The 23,819-nt window shown below is 29.3% G+C and overlaps 1 protein-coding gene across 1 annotated transcript in view; it reads left to right on the forward strand.

Moving 5' to 3' along the window:
• Positions 1-20,006, forward strand: part of Fhos (Formin homology 2 domain containing) — a 326,238-nt gene extending 306,232 nt beyond the window's left edge. Inside the window, exons 18-24 of the mRNA XM_011506169.1 lie at positions 1,726-1,845; positions 2,817-2,951; positions 3,287-3,429; positions 3,911-4,178; positions 5,244-5,367; positions 9,956-10,123; positions 18,988-20,006. Of these exons, the coding sequence (XP_011504471.1) occupies positions 1,726-1,845; positions 2,817-2,951; positions 3,287-3,429; positions 3,911-4,178; positions 5,244-5,367; positions 9,956-10,123; positions 18,988-19,061 (1,032 nt within the window). The 3' untranslated portion in view covers positions 19,062-20,006. The remainder of the gene's footprint in view (positions 1-1,725; positions 1,846-2,816; positions 2,952-3,286; positions 3,430-3,910; positions 4,179-5,243; positions 5,368-9,955; positions 10,124-18,987) is intronic.
• The last annotated feature ends 3,813 nt before the right edge of the window (positions 20,007-23,819 follow it).

Raw genomic sequence — 23,819 nt, forward strand, 5'->3', positions numbered from 1 at the left:
AAAGAGTAATAAACCTTAATAAGATTGATATGTGTGAAATAAAAAGAAAATTGTTGAGGCCTCATTGTAGAAGCAAAATGACAACCATCATTTTGTAACAATACGGTCTAGTATAATTAATTTACGTTCCTATATGGGGCGATTGACTATATTTTCAATGATTATGCAATTAGAGATCAGCTAGATGAATATATTTCGGCGTCCTGAATCTTGACGTTGTATTATGTAATTTCTTTATGCTTCAAAAAAAAAAAAACGTACGCGGAATCATTAAAATACTTTTACTAAGACCCATTAGATGTACAAATCATATCATTATATATATTACGATGATAATAGTTTTTTCATCGTTACTTAAGAATAATAATTTATATTTGAAATTACTCGCTATTTCTGAACATAATTTGTATTAGAAATTAAATCGTTTGAATTTAATGTTCTATGAATTTTATACATAATTTAATATTTTAAAATCATAAAAATTCCTATCTAAAACTAATGAAACGATTACAATTATTTTTTTGTTGATTTTTTTTTAAGAGTTCTCCTAGAAAATAAAAATATTATTATAAAATTCATCAGATTATCATTTTCATGTTTGTTTTTATCACTAATTATTACTTGAAATGCATCTTATTATTTTAAACTGATGCATAATATATAAATTGTATTAATATTGAAGGTATAAGAATTTTATTTATTATTAATCTACAATTTATTTTTATTGCCTCAAGCATAAGCATATTTAGGAGGAATTATATTTATTAAGTAGTAAAGTTGTTGCTTCAGTCAGGCCATAAATTTGTTCAGATATTGTATGTATAATTTCGTCGCTGTTTATTTAATGTAAGAAGAATAAAAATACTGCAAATAATAACAAAAAAATCAAAAATACTATAAAAAAAAAAAAAAAAAAATCGGATAAATAATATGGTAGTTAAGAAAATTGTAAAATTATTCAATATAATAATAATTTAATAGCTAATATTTTTTATTGATTTATTTTTCATACATAATTTAATCATTATTTAACCAAATGAAGCAATTAATTTAAATTAAAATTAATTCATAATATTAATATTATATATTAATAAAAATAAAAATCTAATGTTTCTTTTTTTTTTAATTTATACTATCGTGTACGATTATCGTAGTTATATTATATAGTAACGTATGACCGTTTAAATTACTCTTTTTTTATTATTTTTAGTATAAACTTTATTAAATATCAATTTTTATGTATAGATCGAATTCCATTTTATAAAACTCCTTTACGAATACGATATATCATTGCTCTCTATTTTTAAAAAGTATTTTTTATCAAAAAACAAATGGATAGGATATAATCATAAAGTATTATTCGTCGTTGAAAAAAGAAATATAATCGATGAATATGAGGTAAAACTTTGTAAAGTCTCGAAACACAGCACAGTGGAAAAAAGTGTGGAAAACGAGAACAAAGGAACTTTTTCGTAATTGATGCATAGTGGAGAAGAGACAAAGTTGAATAGCTATTGGGTATTACAGGGAAAAACTAGTAAAGCAAATTTAAAAATTGTCTAAACCCACTCTCGTGCAAAGATAAAAAGATAATGCTTAGATATTTAGATAGAGAGATAAGGATAGAAGTATGTACGAAAGAACCTCGATACTAGTATATACTTTCCCACGCATAAGTAGAGGATTAAAATAGATAGTAAAAGTTCCGATATTTGTGACTTGCAGGAAATTGCGGACCCTTTGATGGATCTGAAGCAGGGAATGGAGACGCTGCGAGTGAATAAGACCTTCCGTGGCATTCTGAGCACGCTTCTCTCGATCGGGATATTCCTTAACGGAAATGAGGTAGGTATTGAAAGCTAGCCAAACGACATCCGCTTAATTCGAATCTCACTCATCTCCCTCTCTATATATTAGTAGGATTTGTTCAGCTGTATCGATTAATTTGCCTTGCCATCCGACGTCCGTGCAAAAAAAGAAAGAATGAGCGCGATCGCGGTGAGGGGGGGGGGGGGAGGGGGGGGGGGGAATAAGAATAAATTGTAATGCTTTAAATAAGTATTTTATCTTTTCAATTTCCCTTATATGCTGTATTCTCAGTATGAGTACTTGTTTCTCGTAGTTGGATACTTTATACGCGCACAAATAACTCAATTATTTGAAAAATTCATTTAAAAATTGAAAAGCCAAAATTCGAAAGAACAGCTTCGAAATATCATCGATGTATTAGAGCTTTGAGATTTTCAATGATAGCTAAAGGGATTTCCTTTCTTTTTATCATTTTAAATATCAGCTGCAGGAGCTTTTATGGATCAGCGTTGGCTATGCAATCTCTGATATGCCGAGGAAAAATTTTTTAATAATTGATACTAGAATTTTTGCAGGCAGCTACCTTATTATAAAGTTTTAAATTGGTTTACGAGAGTGTTGTTGTCTCTTTCAATTAAAGGAACATCATAATATTTTTTATCTAAAGATGTAATTCTAAAAGACACATGTCATCTGCGTAAAGTACAATCTGTTATCATTTATGAAAAAATGATTAAGTACTTTAATTTAATTAAGTACTTTTTAACATATATGTATGTATGTAATACAAACTAGATCGATTTAACAATAAGATTGTAAATTTCACATTTTACTTTGTATAAGAATAATTTGAAAGCAATTATTAATTATATTAATTTAATGTTAAGTCATTGGAATATATAAAGTATTTTTGGTTAAAAAAATTTTTTTTTTTCTTTATTAAAATAAACTTACTTTTAATATACACGTGGTACAAAAAGTTTAACTTTGTATTTACTTTTTTATAGGTAAAAGGATTTCAGTTGGAGTATTTGGCAAAAGTACCCGAAGTAAAAGATACTGTGCACAAACATTCTCTTCTTCACCATCTCTGTCACATGGTTATGGAGAAATTTCCCGATTCAACGGATTTATATTCCGAGGTACATTAAAATTTACTTAAATTTTTCTATTAAAAATAGGAAAAATATATAATATTTTAACAAGAATAAAGTTAACAATAACAGAATTTGAATTTAATTCTAGAGACGTGTACGTTATCTATATTATCACAATAATAAGTTGAATTTTTTGTATAGAAATATATGGGAAAGGAGTAATATTAAAGCTCAGAGAATTTTTGTAATAAAATTTAATATGCTATTTTAGCTCAATTAATTCTTATTCTACATTCGGCAATTCAAAATGCTTACTAATAACAACGGATGATCGATTAAAAAAATTTACTTAAATCATATTTTCTTCTATTGTTATAAAGATTGGAGCCGTTACAAGAGCTTCAAAAATTGACTTTGATGAGTTATCTTCCAATATTGGTAAGCTCGAGAGCGAGTGCAAGGCATCTTGGGATCATTTAAAACTAATTGCTAAACACGATGGGTCGACAATGATGAAAGTCAAGTGAGTATTGATCCATTACCAATTTTTGGATCTCATCAAATTATATACCCTACACCGAAACTTATAAGACCGAAACTAAGAACTTCTTTCAAGGTCATATAAATTGCCATTGAAGCATCTATACATGTAATTATGTAATTATGAATTCGCGGTAATTTACTTATTTCATGGTGTTTTATCCATAAATATATGAAAATGGAAAATTCCTTTCATTGCTCTGCTATGTTAAATTATGGTATAAGATGTTTAATAAGTGTAATTTAGTTTCGGCAAATATTTCGTCTGGTAAGATTAAAAAAGCTCAAATCATATTTATTGGGATGATCGCTTTCCTCAATAACGCGGATATTTTCCTTGAATGCAAAGAAAGATCCGCCCACGATGGATGACGAAACTAAATCGAGCAAGAGGATAAACTTTATGTTGTCTCGCAATCGCATATTCCGTATTGCGGGAACTAAATGATTTAAACGTTTTTTAGGATGTCAGATTTCCTCGCAGACTGCGCCGAGCGCATAATCGTCCTCAGCATCGTACATCGGCGCATCATCAATCGATTTCACAAGTTTATTATTTGGCTGGGTATACCCTTGCATCGTGTCCAGGACACCAAGCCCAACGAGTTCTGCCGCATCGTTTCGGAATTTGCTCTCGAGTACAGAACTACTCGGGAACGCGTCATCCAGCAACTTGAAAAGAAGGCGAACCACCGGGAGAGGAACAAGACGCGGGGCAAGATGATAACGGAGGTGAGGGTGCATATCTATATTTTCCTCGAAGAACGGTGAAAGATTCTCTACTCACCGAGTAAATTGAATTGCACTCGGACGCACTGGCTATCGAGTTTTTCCCTAAGCATACATACAAAGTATTGACGGCGAATCGAAGTTTTCGACGTTTCCCTCATTTCAAATCAACTCGAAATGATATATTTTTATAAAAACGAGCCATGTTTTCATGGCTGCATTGTAAAAAAAATATATACATTCGATCGCTCCTCCTATCACTTGTTTCAAACCTGCTTCTCTTACACACTGATTTTATTATAGACTTTGCTTGTAGATTGTAATATGTAAAAATAAGATAACAAAATCTTTTATATTGTACTGAACAACGAAAGTTTTAAAAATACTTTTTAAAATCTATTAATCATCAATAATTATTCTCATTAAAATACTTGTTATAATTAATTTATAACATATAGGTCAAAGGAATGTCGATATGTCTCATTAGTTTAACTATTTAAAGCATCATTCATTACGAAATTGTTTTTCGGTAAATTTATGCCTAATCGTAATCATGAGAAACTTGTAATCATATGGTTAATTAATTATATGTTTAATAAATTTTCCATACATAAATAAAGAGAATAAAAAATTGTGTGACATTATTTTTTAATATAATGTCCGAAAAGAAAACGAATAAATAAAAATTGTTAACGGTGCATTGGAGATTTCCACATGTTAATTTCTATAAACCGCACTGGTTGTATATGATTTTCAAAATATTTATTTTTATAAATAAAATGGATAATCTCGTTATACAAGTAGGATATCGAGTAAGATAAAAAAATAGAATGTACCTGCTTTTCTCTGCGATCATATTTTTATCTCATTTCTTCCTTATTATCTCTTCTCCCCCCCCCTCTCTCTCTCACTCTCTCACACACTATATCTTTCTCTCTCTCTCTCTCTCTCTCTCTCTCTCTCTCTCTCTCTCTCTCTTTCTCTCATATTCGATCTCTAAACAATCGGCATTGAAAGCGTATGGACGACGAGCCGTTTTCAAATAGAGTTTTCTGTCTCCCGTTTCAGGTCGGCAAATTTAGGACGAAAGAGGATCGGGCGGACGCGGAGCTGAGGCAATTACTTGGAAGCGATATCTCGGACGTCGAAAGTATCCACGGTACACTGCCATGGAGGAGGCAGCGCAAAGATGGTGAGCTTCCCTCGCATCCTTTCCATTCTTGTCATATCGGTGTTCTTGTGCTGTATAACGAGAAAATACCCAAGGGATTCCGTATCTTTGTGTCGCGAGTGGTGCAACAGGTCGCCGCTCCTGCATTTTTCATTTGATTTTTCGAATGATCCGTGAGAGGATGGCTCCGCTTTAAATATAATTTGTGTTTCGGTGTATATTTGTGATGAGTAAGGTGAATTTACGAGATATCGACGAGTCTTACTTGCAAAAGCCTTTATCGTAGAATGCAAAATTTTCATTTAATAGAAATTTAATAAATTACTTTCAACGTTTATCGAGGGAAATAAATTTTGGCTCATCTTACATAATGCTAGAGAGCGATTTTGAGAATATTATTTACAAATTAAGTGGACTATCAAGTATACGTTGCTTGTTTGAAATTGATCGATTAAACTGCTAATTATATGTTGTTGAGACGCATAATTGAATATTCACTAGATTACAATATCTCAATACATTACTTCATGCGTATGGGGGGTGGGGTGGGGGGAATACGTTTATATTATATTTTTATTAGAAAGTGAGGTGTACCGTGTGTAAAATATTGATCGCTTTATTAAATAAATAACGAATGCAAATATTAATTTTCAAATAACGTTACATTGATATAGAGAAGAAGAAAATATTATACCCCAACTACTATAAACTTCAAGTCAAAATGACTTATTTGAGTAGCCATGAACAATCTCCGGTTACTAAGTACATAACAAGCAATTGGTCCTGCCAAGTAAGCGCCTAACCACTTGCTACGTCGTTTGTCCTCGAGACATATTAAAGCGCGCATATCCACTCGCAGATTTATTCCGATCGCTCGGTGCTCCGCAAACTCCGTGTATCTTGCGCAAATCACGAAAGAAGACGCTTTCGTCTGGAGATAAGTCGACAGTAGCCAGCCGAGCTTTCGAAAAATGCGCTCTCACTCCGAGGGACTATTTATTGGGCGGGGGTCGGGATAAGCGAGGCGTCTCTTGCTAAAACGCATAATAAAGCCTTTTATATGTGTATATATAAACAGATAGATAGATAGATGGATAGATAAGGAGTAGGGTTGGGTTAAATTTTCTGCTTCTGGGCATGCGCCCCCTTTCTTGCTTGAAAATACATGTTTGTATTTTGTTCGTATCTCCTGATGATGATATTTCCTATTAAGCTCCCTACAATATCAGCAGAATTTTATCTTTCTAATAATTTCTATAGCACCATGGAATATGATTGCCATTCGTTCCATAGTTGCTAATTAATTTTTTATTTTTCATGTAGTATTTAAGTATCATTTTGCACTTAGCGATAGCATTAACAGTCCGGCTTATTTTAGCTATAGTAGCTCGTACGAATTAAGTAGTTACGATAGCAAAGAGGTACTTTCACATTATGATTTTTAAAGCACGTAGAGAAAAGAAAATTAAGGAAAAGAGCGGATGTTAGCTACCGAATACTAATTGAATCGATAAAGTAATAACTACCGCCGTGTGCGATATGATACAACGTAGAACGTGAAATTTAGGTTAAACTATTTAGTATTTTCATATTGAATTTGGGTAGTTTCGAGAAAACTGGATGTAGGATTAATTTAATATTCCGAGCAATTTACCTTTCGAGTTTCATTTTTATTTTAACCATCCATTCGCAGAAAATTATAAAACTCATACACACTTTTCTTTGCTGCTGATGATAATAATAATAATAATAACGATCGTCATCGCCGTCATTCTTCGCGATAAAAAAAGTGAAAAAAGGGAATGGAAGAAAAGCAAGGAAGGAATATACGAAATTATAATTTTAATTATCTATTTATGCAGACTACGATTAAAATATTACATAAAATTAAAGAATAAGTGGTTAATAGAAAATATTTCCACGCAGTGACTCGTAATTCTAGAAATTTAAAAATTATTGACAAATTCAATTAAGCCACTACTAAGGTGAAAAGTTATTTACTTTGCGTTTTGATGCCCTAGGAAGATCAAATATTTTTATGTAGATAAACTTCAGATTATTAGGTAAATGTCGTTGGAATATTGATTGCAGTTAGCGTCTCGCAAAAGAATATCGAACCCCGATTTTCAGGTTATGACATTCGTAGACAAAAGGCGAGCTGATCTATTATTTATCCAAGCTTTTCGCGCCACCATATTTCTTTTAATTTCCTTGATCAAACTCAAATGTACGTTGCTGTTAGATGGTAGTTTGCTTAATATTGCCGTACAACGTCGCTACAAAGTTATGAAATAATTTAATTAAATGTCTTGCAGTCGTAGATTGTGAATAATGTTGCTTGTATATCCATAAATATATAAATTCAAATTATTACTTTTATTTTATATTAATATGGTAGATTTTTCAATACTATTCGGTATAATTCCGTACTACACGAAAATAAAAATAATAATGCATTGATGTATTAAGTATTACACGATTTTGTCATATTTGTAAAAGTTCACGAGTTACTCGCATACAAGTTACTCGCCTAGCATTCCAGTCAAATATTAATGTTGCAATCACTCGATCGAGCTTAAATCTATCTTCTATCCTGTTCTACTTTTTATCGTCTCATTTATTCATTTAAGAATTTGCATTCTTCTTTATATTGAATAAAAAAATTATTTTTTTTTTCAAATTTAATTTGATTATTATTTTAATTCTCTTACACGACTGATGCCATTAACTTTATCGTATTATTTATAATTTATATTTCTCATCGAAAGTTATGTTATTGTGTCGATGAGCTTTTTTCTATAGAATAAATATATTAAATAACTTGTTACATTTATACCGTTAAATGCTCTATAATATGTATGTTGCCATCAATTGAACATCATTTCACTATTCAATTCATTAAAAGTCGATCGAGTACGATTATTCGATTATCAAGTCAAATGGAATTATTATCGTTATCAAGCTTTTCAAACTCACTATAAATTGTCAGTTTATTAGAGACCAAATTTTTTACAAACAACTCTTCGAATCCTTTAAGCTCGCAAGCCGTACCTATAAAACTTTGTTCTTTTATAACTGTTTGAATGTTGGAATACAGGCTTGAAGGCTTAACTATTTCACGTATAGAGCGATTTTATCGTAGAAAGGAAACACAGACTCAGTGTATGATGTTGGTGTACTATCCCTTTTAATAATTGCGAGTGATAGAAAAAATTATGATTTTCATTCGTAGCTTGATCGTGGAATACACCAATCTTAATATCTACTTGCGTGTTTCTAAAGCTCTTTTGCACTTTGTGCTGACTTTTATCATATAGTAATAAATACTTCAAAGCATGTTTGTCAATCTTATTCGAATGAGGCGGTATTTTCAAAATTTCACTCTTTCGGCTGGGATTCATTTCTCAAATCATTGAAAACAACATTCCAGATCTGTTAAAATTACATCGAAATAATTTTTACTTACAAAATATGTATGTAAATTATTTTTATTTCCATTATAGTATGAAATAATATTGAACATTTTAACTTTATCGCTTTACTAAGGCTCGTAAAACAATATAATTGAGAAATTATTAATCATAAATATTTGCTTATTATAAATATTATATTATTATTACTATATATCATTTTATGCCAGAATATATATATATATATATATATATATATATATATATATTAAAACAATCATTTCGTTGTTTTTAAGTATCCATTTCTATTACAAAAAATAATACACAAGTTCATTATTAAAATTTAATAACATAATTTTTGGAAGTTACATATGAGCTTTTGTTATACGCGTAAAAAGGATTAAGTAGCGACACGTAATTTATCGTTGCACGTTGACATTGAGCTTCAAATCCGAGCAGTATTCTCTCGGTCTATCCAAGGATTTTTCCATCCAATCGCATTTCCACTTCTTTGCCACCTTATCTGGCTGAATTAGATTTTAAATGCGACGTCTTCAGTACAAATTGCATTGAAAATAAACGAAATGAGAAATACCAGACAAAGAAAGACAAGGAGACGAAAAATAAAATAAGTCGAGGAAATCAAGGATTGCCACACAAGTGGAAGCGACACAAATTTGATTCAGAAGATAAGTAATATCGAATAAGCATAGGAACTTGGACTGATAAATCAAAACAAAGAAGTAAAGAGTCTTAAAAGTTTTAACAAAAAAATTCATATTTTCGTTCATAATTATGAGTGTCACTAATGTTTTATTATTTCCTAAAATTCTCTCAAATTCAATAATTTTGAGGCTGTATTAAAAGTTGAAATAAGAAAATTTTTTTTTGATAATATCGAGTAAATATCCGTAAAATTACGGGTTATAAAAATAAATATCTAAAGTTTAATGGGTAAGAAAGAAAAATTTTAATCTCTATTACGCAATGCTTCATGCATTTTCTACGCAATCCTTTTCGCTCGTCCCATTGAAATAAACGTGGATAATAGATATCGTAAGAAAATAAAGGTCTTACATGGATTATCAAATACGCGCATGAAGAACGACATTAAAGATGTTACATAACGAAAGAAATAGGCTAGAGCCGTATAAAGACTAAAGGATATGTAACCTGTGGTATGTTTGTTTAAATGGCAGGGCGGACGTCCTTGGGTCCGCTGCTAAGAGACGAGAGGACTAACGGCAACCTGACCGACGGAGACGACGAGCTGCTGGAATCACTGGTGAAGACAGCGACAAAGACTCCGGCGACGCGCACAACGCCGAGGGAACGCAAGCGCACGCGACACGCCGATCGTAAGTCTTGTAAGTGAATTCGCTGCACCCTGCACCAACGCAACGGACGCGCACACCCGCCGCCTAGCCCCGGCATACCCTCTCTCTCTCTCTCTCTCTCTCTCTCTCTCTCTCTCTCTCTCTCTCTCTCTCTCTCTGTCTGTCTGTCTGTCTATCAATCTGTCTATCTCTTCACTCGTCGGCTTTCAGCCTGACTCGAGCGAGAGCTGCCTTGCCTGACCCGAGCTGATCTGCTTATCCTTTGAACTGAACGCGCGAGGTCAGTTGACGGAGGGATCATGCAAATTTGCCGGGAGCTTGGTAACCCTTCTTGCCAATCAACTTCCATCTCCACTCGGCTTGTACTTATCTCGTCATCTTATCTCGAGAATGTTTGTCTCTTGACCCCTAGACTGTTTTGCGCTACTACGTTTCTAACGTAATTAGATAAGCCTTGACATTAATGTCGCTCCTTTCTTTACAATTTCTCGGTGTTACTTACGTTTATCATTCTTTCTTTTATTTTTTTTTCCTTTTTTTTTTTCCTTTTTCTCTCTTTATTTACCGTACTACGTATATATTCGTAAATTACATAATAGACAATTGATATTCTAACGTCAATTTATAAAATTTAGCCATTTAGAGGCATTTCGTGCAACGGTTTGTAAAATGTGCGTCGTAATCGAACTTGATCCTTCATAGACTGTTAATATTCTTGATCCTGTGCAAAATTAACGTAGTTAAAAAAGAACTAATTGTATAATCTTCATTTTGTACAACGAAAGTGCACTGAATTAGAAATTGAATTAAATAAAACGTGAATAAAATTTGATCTTCGCCATTGAATAAGAATACAATTGCTTAATAAACATAAGCATTGGTAATGAATTAACATTAAACCTTGTATCAAAAATATTGAACTCGCTCGCCGAAAATTGTATGATATCCTAAATTCAATTATCCTAAAGTTTGGCTTCGATTCTTTCGCCTCGCCTTAAGTAAATTCGGACAGGGTAAAATAAAACGAAATAGCAATTTCAAGAAAATCATGCTCTACTAGCAGCATTACCGAAGACAAGCGACAAGAGACAAGTCGAGTTTATGGAGTGGGAGAGGGGGAGTTTCAGCGCAAGAAAAGAAAAAATAATTAAAAGGTAAAGAGAGCGAGGGAAAGCGTGTGTGCATCTGTCGATGAAATCGAAGATGACTCGAGGTACTTTATACTGTACCTTTGAAGTCGAGATCTTCGTATATGTATATATGTGCCACCGTCCGACCAAGTCGCTGTGGTTATTTCTTGCACCTTATCTGCACAGTTCTATCTCTATCTCTACATATAGCAATTCTTTCATTCTTTCAACGTATCACTGACTATTTTATATTATATGTACCTGAATCTCATTATTTTAACCTTTAGAGTACGAATTTCAGATTGCACTCGGATTTTATAAATATCAACTAATGTATTAGTTGAATAATTATTAATCCTTCATTTTGATGTATTTTATGGACGATCTTGAAAGGTTAAAATATGAGATTATATAAATTTATGTGTAATTGATGGATTTTTTCAGAAATTAAGAAAAAAAAAACTGTTTTACCCAATTGACGCTGAGCGGAAGCTGCCGCGCAAGTTGTCTTTGTCTATTATAGAGCTAATTAGTATTTTAGGAATAACGTGTCCAAATATGAAAACATCGAGCATTCATACGAAGTCGAAATGTATTAAACATCTGCAATATTATTTTAAACCTACGTGAAATTATTAGTCGGGCTTAGTGAATTCTGCCCTTCGTCGTCAAAAACAAAAAAAAAAAAAACAAAAAAAAACTTATTTGATATTTCATATTGATTTGATAAGACACTCAACGCACGTTCCATTTAATTATCATCTGACGCCCCATTGAGCGCTGTTTTTACTTTATTTTTCTTATCGATACAATTTTCACCCCTTTCACTGCCCATGAGAATAAGTAATCTCCTTGCGTGTTCGTGACCATGCAATCCTCGCCAATCCGTTCTCCCAATTCATTGGCGCTCAATTGTTTTAATCTTTTTCCAATTTCCCCCGATACTATGGTGAATATTTTGTTTACCACTTGGATTGTTCGTTTCTTTTGGTTTTTTTTTTTTTTTTTTTTTTTTTTTTTTTTTTTTTTGTTTCTTTGTTTTTATTACGATAAAGGGCTCTTCGAAATTTTAATAGCCCCAGGTAAACTCGGTACTTACTATATGATTTCAAATATACTTATCGTAGTCATATAACTTGTAATAGTTTAAGAAGAGAGACTGTTAGAGAAAGCTTTATTCCTTCGGAAATTCAATTAACAATCTTCTATTTTCTCTTTCCATCCAAAAAAATTACCGATACTTGTTACTTCACAATTATGCAAATCATTTTTGTGTAATTACGCAAAAATCAATGCTCGCGCTTCTATTACCTACCTGACGACAAGTAACAAAGCATTTATTTTCAAATTTTTTAAAATTTTTCAGCGCTAGTTCAGAATTTTTAATTTCATGTTAAAAGTCGTCATCCATATTTTACAAAAACGCCAAGTTTCCATCCTCTATGAGTGACAGAAAAGAAAATATTCGTATTTTGTTTCTTACGAATAACAAACGTATGTGACATGCAATGCTTTAATTAAACGGTAAAAAATTAATGTCAACGTTAATCGTAACTTTATTATTGTTAAATTTATCTTATAAATATAAATATCTCTAAATAAAATATTCAAAAATAAATATTATAGGAACAGATATTTTCGTCCATTTTTTTTTTATATTTTTTATTTATTTTTTATAATCTTCGTTTCCACTGTAATATGTTTTATATTTAATTTCCAAATTTAGAAAGCCATTTTAATATAAACCTATTTAATAAGTGTAACTAGCTAATGCAAAATAATAATATAGTTATGAAAGCATTAACTTATTAAAAGCTTCGATAGTTATGGATATGGTGCATTTGCTTTTGAATGCAAAATATAAATTTACATCAAATCACAAAATTATGTAAATAAAAACGACACTGCTTTGTTAGTATATATATTTATATTTATCTATCGATTTAAATGTCAATTCCGCATTTTCTTTATATAAAGCAATAGTTGAATTAATTACTATATTGAAAAATAATTAATAATAAATTAAATTAGTTAATTTTTATATCGGAATAAAAATACATTTATATATCCATTCTAATGTATATGTAAATGTAAATACAAAAACTTAATATCTAAATTCATATTTTGTATTTTATTGGCGCATTAAAACTGTTCCATTCCGTCGGTTTAATATCTATTTAAGATTTCCATTTAATTGTCAAATAATAATTAGAGTCAGTAATTTTTAAGCTTTTTATTGGTATTGTTAAATATAACTAACAAAAAAATTTTAAACATGCACTCGAATTTTATGAATATAATGAAATATTTAACGATTCTATTAATAAGGAAATTATATTCAAAATTTCCGGCACTTTGAACAATTATGTAATACAATTTTTCCTATAGAGTTCTAGCCTATGATGAAAAATATATTAACCAATTCATTTTCTAACCTTCACTAACTTCTAATTCCAATGGTATTATAAATTAAGCAAAAATTGATTTTGCGAAGTAAATTCGCCATTAAATTGCATTTAATCAAAAACAAAAACAAAAAAAAAACAAAAAAAAAAAAATATTTAATAAAATATTAAATGTCCTGAAAAATAGTGAAAATTATATTTTGACCCGCGAACGTGTCTATTATTTTGTACATCTGACGTAAGTTGCAAAACCGAAAATTGTTAAACGAGTCGTCAATTGTACATCAAACGCTTGCTTCGCAATTTCAAGCATTTCTTCGTGTAGTTTCTTTTATCTTTTTCTCTTTTTTTTTTTATTTTATTCCCCCCCCCCTCTCACACATGCCACATCCTCTTCCGCCGAACTGTGGAGTTAAAATATTAGAAAAAAAGGAGGAAAGGGATTGAATTTAGTAGGTGCGGGGTGTAGTAGTGATCACTATACCTACTCTATCGGTGTTGGTTTTTCTCTTTGAGCGGGATTCGCACAATGCTAGAAAGCCCGTATTCTTCTTTCTCTCTCTTTTCTATGTCCTATAAACAGTGAAGCGCTCACGCACGCGGGAGAACAACACGACGCCCGACGGCTATCGGCCTTGAGAGAGGGCCAGCGAACTTTGACCTGCTGATTTAAGGTTGGCTTTTAAATGGGTTGCCGCTTTTGTTGTTGCTGTTTCGTTTTTGCTCCTTTGTCTTTGTTTGTTTTTGTTTATGTCCGCATTCAACTAATAGCATGAATGATATCTATAACCTATCTCGAGTTTGCCTGCCTATCCTGCTTTACTTTCACGCGCTTTTATTAACACCATTAGCTCTTCTCTTGCTTGTTATTTATACACTTGTATATGTACTGTATTTAATCTGTGAATTGTAGAGAAAAAATATTTACAAATCTTTACCGTCCCTTTGCGATTGGTTGTATTTTATTGTAGGAAACGAGCGTTGCTGCAAAAAAAAAAAGAAGATGTTTATTGGATTGTTTGAATTTACAATATTAGGTAGTCTCATGTTCAGAGACAACGTTCGATTTCAACATTAACATCTAGTTTAACAACCATTATTATTATTATTATTATTAGCAAAATTATTTCCGAAATTTCAATTTTACTTTTTGAAACATTGGAGCTTTGTTTTTACTATAATGTTATAAGTAGAGCAAATTTACAAATACAAAAATAGAAGAATTTCGGAATGATTATAAATAACATCTTCTGTCTATTATTTATTATAAACAATTATGAGGAATAAGGATTAATTAGGCAAAGAAATATTCATCGTCAAGCTGAATGTTAGCCAAGTAACTGTCATAATAATAATCATTTACTTTAATTTATTTCTCGAAGAATTATGTCGCAAACGTAATTTTACGTGTGAAAATTATTTAATTTGTCATAATGGAACGTCATATTTCATGAATTATTATTTTGTAATTCTGTTACTTTGTTTATACGAGGAGTCAAATGTCAAGAACATAAATAATATATAAATATTATTTTTATCGAAAACAATTCGTATCATCAGACGTAAACTTAACTCATACAAAACTTCCTAAAGTTCCTTCGTTTTTTCGTCCAGCGACAATACTATCTGTTTCTCAACTTAAGTAACGTCGCGATCGAATAAGTATCTCGTGTGAAATAGTACATTCGGCAGAGCGTTTCTCAAATACTAATGTGTGATATATATCATCTACTTCAAACTTACTGGCAAGTGTCGAATGCATCGAGAAGTAAATGGAATCTATAAATCAAAAGTCCCCATCAACGAAGAATACGTAAGCGTAGTGAATTGCTTATACGGTTAACCGGTGAATCTGCACACCTAATCAACATTAATCATTTATACGCCTGGCCGCTCGATCGGCACAAATACACATACATATTAGTGCCAAATAATTGAAGCAGAGTTAAAGGGTAAACAGTGTCGTCCGTATAACTTATCGATGATTGGTTATTTTGCGGTCGGTCATCGCTTTATGGAGATCAAATTATTAACGGGTTGATGATTACAAATGCCGCCTACGTGATTTTCAATCTCACATTTCCCAAGTGGAAGTTCATTTTTTTCGAAGCCACTCAATTTCAGGTCCAGCTCTGATTACCGATAAATATTTCCGTTTAATATTTTTCATTCGGGATATTGATTAACGACTAGGCCGCTTTATTAAAGAGGCGAAGAAGGTAAAGAGATAATTTTTCATGCTTCGCGATGTGTCTACGTTCCATTTCGAAATTATTTCGATTATCGCCAATAGAATTGCTCTTATAAATCTACATATATGAAAAACATCCTTTATACATAATAAAATTGTATGCGAGGGGATTTGTAATACATTTGTTCGGATTGTTCTTATCTTCTTATCTTAATGTTCAGCTTTGGTTAGTATATTTACATTAGATTTTAAAGTTATGAAAAAATTTCGTGAAAAAGATTTTTATACATAAATGGCTCTATTTCAAGCTTTTAAAATTAAAAGGGTATAAAAATTTATACGATTTATATTATAATAAATTAATCATATTGGGTTAAGAATGAGCACGTAATTAAACTGTGGCTTAATTCAGGCTTAAGCAAATAGTAATTGAAAAATTATTTTATGAAAGGTTCTTTATTTTATAAAATATTCGTATTTCAACTAATTTTTAAAAAAATAATTTAATTAAATATTTTTATCGAAGTGTTAATATATTTTTAATTTTTTTCCTATAAATTGTTAATTAATATTGCTTAAACTGGTTAATTCGATATCTGCTACATTCTTTTGATTAATTCATTTTGATTAAAATTATGAAACACGTATCTTTGTTTATACTTGGAATAATAAACAATCGGTATATTGTAAAATAAATACAATAATAAAGTCATTATTGTATGAACACACACACATACACATATATGTATATAATTTTATTTTGTTATCGAAAATAATTTTTGTTTTGAATTGAAAATATTGAAATATTAAAATCTTCTATATTTGCTCAATTATCGAGTACTTATGCAGAATTTATGAGTAATTGAAAAGCTAAAATTATAAATAAATAAAAGAAAGTATAATAAAAGAAAATTAATTAAACGATGCAAAGTATTTTGCATTCTTTATGATTTTTAAAAATGTGATAAATTGAGCATCGGACAATATAGAGAGAAAAGTCCAGTATTAATGTCCGATTCAAAGCGCATGAATTTTCTTTTATCAATAATAATGCAATTCGATTACGTTGATGTCAATTTCTTTTTATTATATATTATAATGATTCACTTGCACACGCATATTCTACGACAGAGAAAAATTAAACTTTGGTAAACAGTGTTAACTTGTTTTTCTATTATGCAGTAATATTAAGAACATTATTCTTTTTAATAATAAATTGTTTTCCACTAATTGTCGAAATATAGTATGTAAATAAATAACTAAAAGTGTAAATTGATATGAAATGATAAAATTCGTATTTATTATCTAATTTTATATTAATTTGTTAAAGCGGAATACGTATGTCGTACTGAATAAATTATTCCCATTTAATTCTTTCAGAATAGTAATCTCAACGATCGATTGATTTCAAATAAATTTCAAAATTATTTTAACTTACCGTTTTATTTATCGATGCTCATAAATCTATTAAGTATGAATGCACATATCGCACACTAAAACTTGAAGATGAAGATAATAGTTACAAAAATGAAATCCTTGATAAAAAAAATATCTGGCAACGAACTTCCGCGTCTTGTGTATAATATAAAAAAAAAATGTACTCATTCAGTTATGAAATAAATAGCGATTGATTAATTAATCGATTCGTCAATAAGTAATTTCGTAGTAAAGATTAAAATTTTTCCGTCTTGAATGTTCAAAAGAATTTTTATCTTTTAAATAAATAAGTATTTTCATCATTCGCACAAAAATTTTAGTTGCAATTCTTTATCACTTTAATTGTTTAATTCTAATAATTTTTTAATTAACACATTAATAATATCGTTTCTGAATCTTCCTGAATCTTGTTTATTTTTCATTCAAATTATCGTTCTTCGTTTACCTTTATTTTTACATTTAATAAACATATTTTAATGACGGAAAATCATTTTTATATTGAATTAGTTGATTTTAATAGTTAATTAGTTAATACTTGAAAGTAGAATAAGATATTATATAGCCGATAAGATGTTTTTACATAAAGTTGACAAATTTATAAAAACAAAACTATAAGACGTAATATAAAAGTACGTATTTTGAGTGTAAATAAAATTATCTTTAGTATGTACGTTAGATCTATTTTTTAGACAAGGATAAACAAAGTGTAGACGATGAAAATTCGATGTTAATCTGGAACGCCCCGAAGCAGATAATGTTTTAATAGCCGCAGTTGGGGAAAATGGATTTTCATTTCAACATGAATAAATTGAATGCTTAATGGATCTATACATTACTTATTGATATATTTCTTTTGAGTTCATTTAAGAATATGATAACTCTTTACTTTTATTTTTTATTTTCTTTTATCTGTATCGAATTTATGCAACTGGTGGTAATTGATTAGTATTTTAATGATTTTTTACAAATTGAATATCGGTCCCTCACGATACTTTAAATATGAAAATAAATACTTGATGATATTTATTAGTCGCTAAGTTTAAATAGCAATTAGACGTAATCCTATATATGCATGAATACTTTTTTATTTAAACTTCTTCGTAATATTTTTTTGAAATTATGTAGAAAAATCCAATAATATTTGTATATTTATAAGTCCGTATTATACATTATATATTAACTATATTCATAAGATTTTCTTTTCTTTTCGATGCCACTACCGAACTGTACATATAATTCTCATCGTAATGACTGATTTAGGTAATGTCAGTACAATAATGATTTTACGTATGTATAGTTCTCAATTTGCATGAAACTGTGAATTGAAAAAAATATGCATGAATACTTTATTCTGTTTTAATAATTACCACTGTAAAATAGTACTCTGGTAATAATTAAAATTATAGCTAATCAATTATTTTTCAGAATTTGTTACCTCTTGTAACTTTTGTAACAATGCATGCAAAATTATACTGGGTATATATATATATATATATATATATATATATATATATATATATATAGTGTAATCAAAATTGAATTGACCTTTTCTAAATAATGGTATTCTATTTATTAAAATGAATGCATTGTTAAAACACATTTGGTAATATATTTGTATATAAAGAAAAGCCGAAGGATAGATAATGCCGTGCCAATTTCTTTGTCATCGTACAAACCACAATATATCGCTTGTCCAATGAAATGTTCTTGTTGTTTGCTTAATTGTTATAGTGCGTAGAACACTGAAGAATGGTCTCTCGGAAGAGGAGAAGAAGCACATCGCTGCCTACATCAAGGGCTACTGACTGTGATAAGAAGAAAATGAATAATAGAATGGAAAATCCAGCCGAAGACTATGCAACGCCATTACCCTCGTAGGCAGGTATTTTCAACTCCCTCTCGCACCGAAAACTAACCATGACGTCGCCGAAAAGAAAACTCGACGTAGATGTGCATGCGATACGAGAAGAAGAAAAATTTGAGACTCCCAATGGAAATTTCACGCACTTTCTCCGCCTCGCGCCACCTAAAATATCCCGAACTTACTATAATTACGTATATTTTAATTGAATCGCTCATAATATTTTTATCGTCCTTTTGTTATTATTATTTATTTTTTTCTTTTGCTCTCGATGTTACCGTAATTTTTCGGCGTCTTCGCTTTTATTTTCATTGTCATCACTTTATTAAAAAGAAATGAATTTAAAGAAAATCTACGTCATATCTTTCGCAGTGACGTGAAAATGCTGCTCAGTATGGTTTATTACTAAATTCTTGCAATGAAATAAATGAATACGTTATATTCGTCTCCTTTCTTTATCCGTAATTGTAGGATAATTGTATACGATATGAAGGACATAAGTAACTATGGAGGTTTTTTATATTGTAAAGTCGCAGTAACCAATTGGTACATTGAAATACATGTGCACTATGTTTTTTTGACAAGTTGATCGATGTGCATTTTCAATTTTCTTTTATTAGTTTCTAGCTGATGACATTGTAATCAGTATTAAAGTGTATGAAAAATGAACCTTTTAAACGGATTTTTAAATACTTTTTAAAATAATTACGACAATGGCTAATTTATAGCAAGTTTTATCGTTAAAAGCTCTGTTTATTTAAATCTATATAAATGATTTTTGAAAAACGTAGCTGGTAATTTCTTAGTTTTAAACGGTGCTGAACAAGTATTTTCAGCCAAGATAGGAAAGCGCTGCGAAAGGAGAGAAGAAATATAATAGTCACTAGTTAAAAAAAAAAAAAAAAAAAAAAAAAAAAAAAAAAAAGAGAGAGAGAGAGAGAGAGAAAAAATAAATAAACGTGAACTTTGAATATAGTTACTATTATGAAAACCAAATAGTGTTGCACGATTTCTCTAAAAGCACTTTAGCGAGATCGTTGAGGTGTTATTAACGTCGTATGTGTGTCTAATTGCTTTATCTTTTCCTTAGTTCTTCAGTAACGAAAGAACCGATGAAATATTTGGTGACAAAGAACATTGATAAAAGAATATTAAGATAAGATAGATCATACATAAATTATTGTAACGACTAGTCTTACGTTAGCCTTGCATATATTGTACTCGTTCGAATGTTGATTAAGCAATAAGAAAATGGACGAAGAAAGCGGTTAAAGATAAATCTTCTTTTACGCGCGTTTACAATGTGATCGACAGACTGTGCATTATATTATATATATACAGTGCATATATATTTATATCGGACGAGTTAAACGTCAAATCGAAGCCTAATAAACAATATTACGAGCTTCCTATATTCAAAAAAGAAAAGCACTATATTGAAATATTTACAAAAAAATAGTACATAATTTATATTTCTATTATGTATGTATATATATATATATATATTTATATATACATATAATAGAAAATTTACAATAGATTTTTTAAAATATTTTTCAAAAAAAATTTTTGATTTGAAAAAATTATTTTTTTTATGGTCAAATACTATTTATTGCAGACGTGAGAAAAATCTTATAACAAAAATTATATATTTGAACTGAGAAAAAATAATGATTAAAACTTAACTGAAAAAGCTTTTATACATAAAGAATAATGAATGTGATTTGTATAGGCAATTAAATATTGTCAGATTTCTTTAGAAAGTAAATTTCATGTACTTTTGGGACATATTCTCTAAATCATTTGAAAACAGATCACACACGTGCACACACGCGCGCACGCACACGCACACACACACACACACACACACACACACACATTAATAATAAAATATACAAAATAATTTTTTTGGCCAGTGAAACATATTCATAGGGACCTCACGTGCCTCTTCATCTTTTCTTATCATTATTTCGACGTTATATATTCACAAACATTATTCTAAAGCAACAAAACTGTACCTTTTTCGATCAATCCGCCTAAAAAGCAATTATTTCTTTGGTAGTGTATAGGGAACGCATTAGTGAATAGAACAAATTAAGCTTTCACGATGATATAAATTATCGAAAGAACAAGCGACAGTTGTAGCTAAATTCGAATTTTCTAAGTCCATGAATTTTTCTCGCGGTGAAAACGACGATTAATAATGTTAAATATTAATTTCGTGCGCAAGCACTACTTTAGCTGACTCAGCTGCTATGAAGAACCAAGAAATGAAGAATATTGTAAGATTAAGTAAGTCGGTTGTAGAAATAAAATATTGTGCAACATTACAAGAAAGTGATTGATACAATAAAGAACTGAAAATATATGCCTTTACATTTTATGTTTTTATCAATAATAATTGATCCCATCGTCTCCTTATTCAGTTATTCAGTCAAGTAAATTAGTTTCGGTAAGTTTTCATTATCGATGCCTTTCTATTCTTTATATCTTCCATTATTATAATTAATAATTATATATATTAAAAAAAAAAAACCTGTTACTAATTTATCTTATCTCTCATTTTATTTCATTGTACTTTTTAAAATTTTAAATTAATAATTTTAAATCTATATTTTTTATACTTAACGAATTGAATAAAATTATACTAATAAAATACTAAATTAAAAAAACTATCTATTAATATTATAAGTAACAATAATAATTTAGGAAGAATATATTATCTAGATTATTTTTTAATTACTAGTATTAATTTGAGAAAAAATTGGACAATTTAGTAACTTATTTCCATTTATTAATTTATCAATTTTTTATTTTAAATATCATAAATGTTATAAACATCAATTTGTTTATATTATTAGATCGTAATATTAAATATTATATAAAACTATTCAATTATCAGTATTGATAATCGACATTAAATGATTATTATTCTATGGGTATTATTAAGTTTAAGTTACTTATTTATATCAAAAAGAATGTGAAATTTATTTTAAATGTATTGTTTTAGTATGTGAATCTTGAAAAATATTTATTAAATTTTCAAATCCGTCTATCCAACAATTTAAATTAAATAAACAAATAACAGTCGAAATTGCGGAAAGAAAGGTAGGTAAAGATTTTTTAGAAGTTAATTAATGAAATTTTGAAAAATATCTATCAGTATCTGTTACAATTTAAAGCTATATCATTGTTTTTCTGATTTACCACAAATTTGCTTTAATTTTTATTTTATAGTGACAAAACAATTTATATTCTATAAGAAGTACTTAAATGGGAAAAGTATTTAAAATTAAGTATAAACAGTAAATTAAAAAGGATATACTAGCAATGAGGAAAAACTAAATAAATTACGTTACATTCGTATGTAACGAAGTCTGCATAATAAGTAATTGACTCGTAATTATTTTTCCATTAACCAAATTATATTTTAATAATTCTGATAAGCTTGTATTATCTCAAGTAAAAATATTAATTGTTAAAAGACGTCAGTGGCCATGATTACAAATATGCATTAAATTAATGGAGATAACTGTGAGAGTAATTTAAAATTCAGCGTATTTAACAATTGAACAATTAATAAAAAATAGCACAGGAAGTTCCTAATGCACAATGAAGATATGAGAATATTTTTATATTCTAAACATTCTATTTACAAAATTGAAGTTCAAATGTCCAAAAATTCCACGGAACTAGGATAATGTAACAGAATGCTGGTGACAAATGTATCAAAAATGCCATTCGGGTAATCCATTGCCCTAGAGTAATCCATTTTTGTAGATAAATGGATATTTCAAAAGCAGTTGAGATAAACGTGTATGTGAATCTAAAGTAAAAGTTAAGTAACAAAGTTTGTTATTGATACCCTTCGAATGAACAGAAATATTCTAATTTTAACCAAATTCAAATAACTAAAATCTATATAGAAATTCGTTTTCAAGATATCAAGCAAATAATAATAAAAAATTGTACATCTTATAGATTTAGATAATTTATTTAATTCATCAATAATTTCTATTTAGATCTTTATTCTCTACAAAAAGTAGATGTTTTTCGTACGAAAATTGACATAAATAATTACGTGGATTTCAATATCTGCGGTGAGATTTATTATATTTATTTATTTATTATATTTGCTTTAAATTATCCAACTTTTAATTATACTTAGTATTATAAAGTGTTATAATTATAAGTTATGATGAATTTTTTCACATTTTTAAAATTGCCTCGTTTGGCATGTATCCGCTTAATTTATTAGTTATAAACTTAAAAACACATAAAAATATTTACAATCTTCAACGCATAATAAACATATCAATAGCAACAAGACAGCAATATCATATATATATATATGTAATAATAAACGGGATAATTTTAACAATTAAGTAAATAAATATTTATTTATTGTATTTGATTATTATAGGAATTGTTTATGAAATAATAAAGACTCGTTATAACAAAATGTGCTAGAGATGCACGATTTATTAACCTTCGTCCAGCTTTAACAACATACAATATAATGTGGTAATAAAAACGCATAATTTTACATTAATAATGCTCGCAACGAGTGTGATATCAATTCTTTATAGCTTCTCTCATCCGACCATTTTTCAATAAATTCACTTTCAAAATTGATTCACCATTGACTTACTGGCATTCATAGATTTACGATTCTGGTTTTTACTATGTTATACTTTGATAT

Source organism: Ceratosolen solmsi, unplaced genomic scaffold, assembly GCF_000503995.2.
Source record: "Ceratosolen solmsi marchali unplaced genomic scaffold, CerSol_1.0 scaffold7, whole genome shotgun sequence".
Taxonomy (NCBI): Eukaryota; Metazoa; Arthropoda; class Insecta; order Hymenoptera; family Agaonidae; genus Ceratosolen; species Ceratosolen solmsi.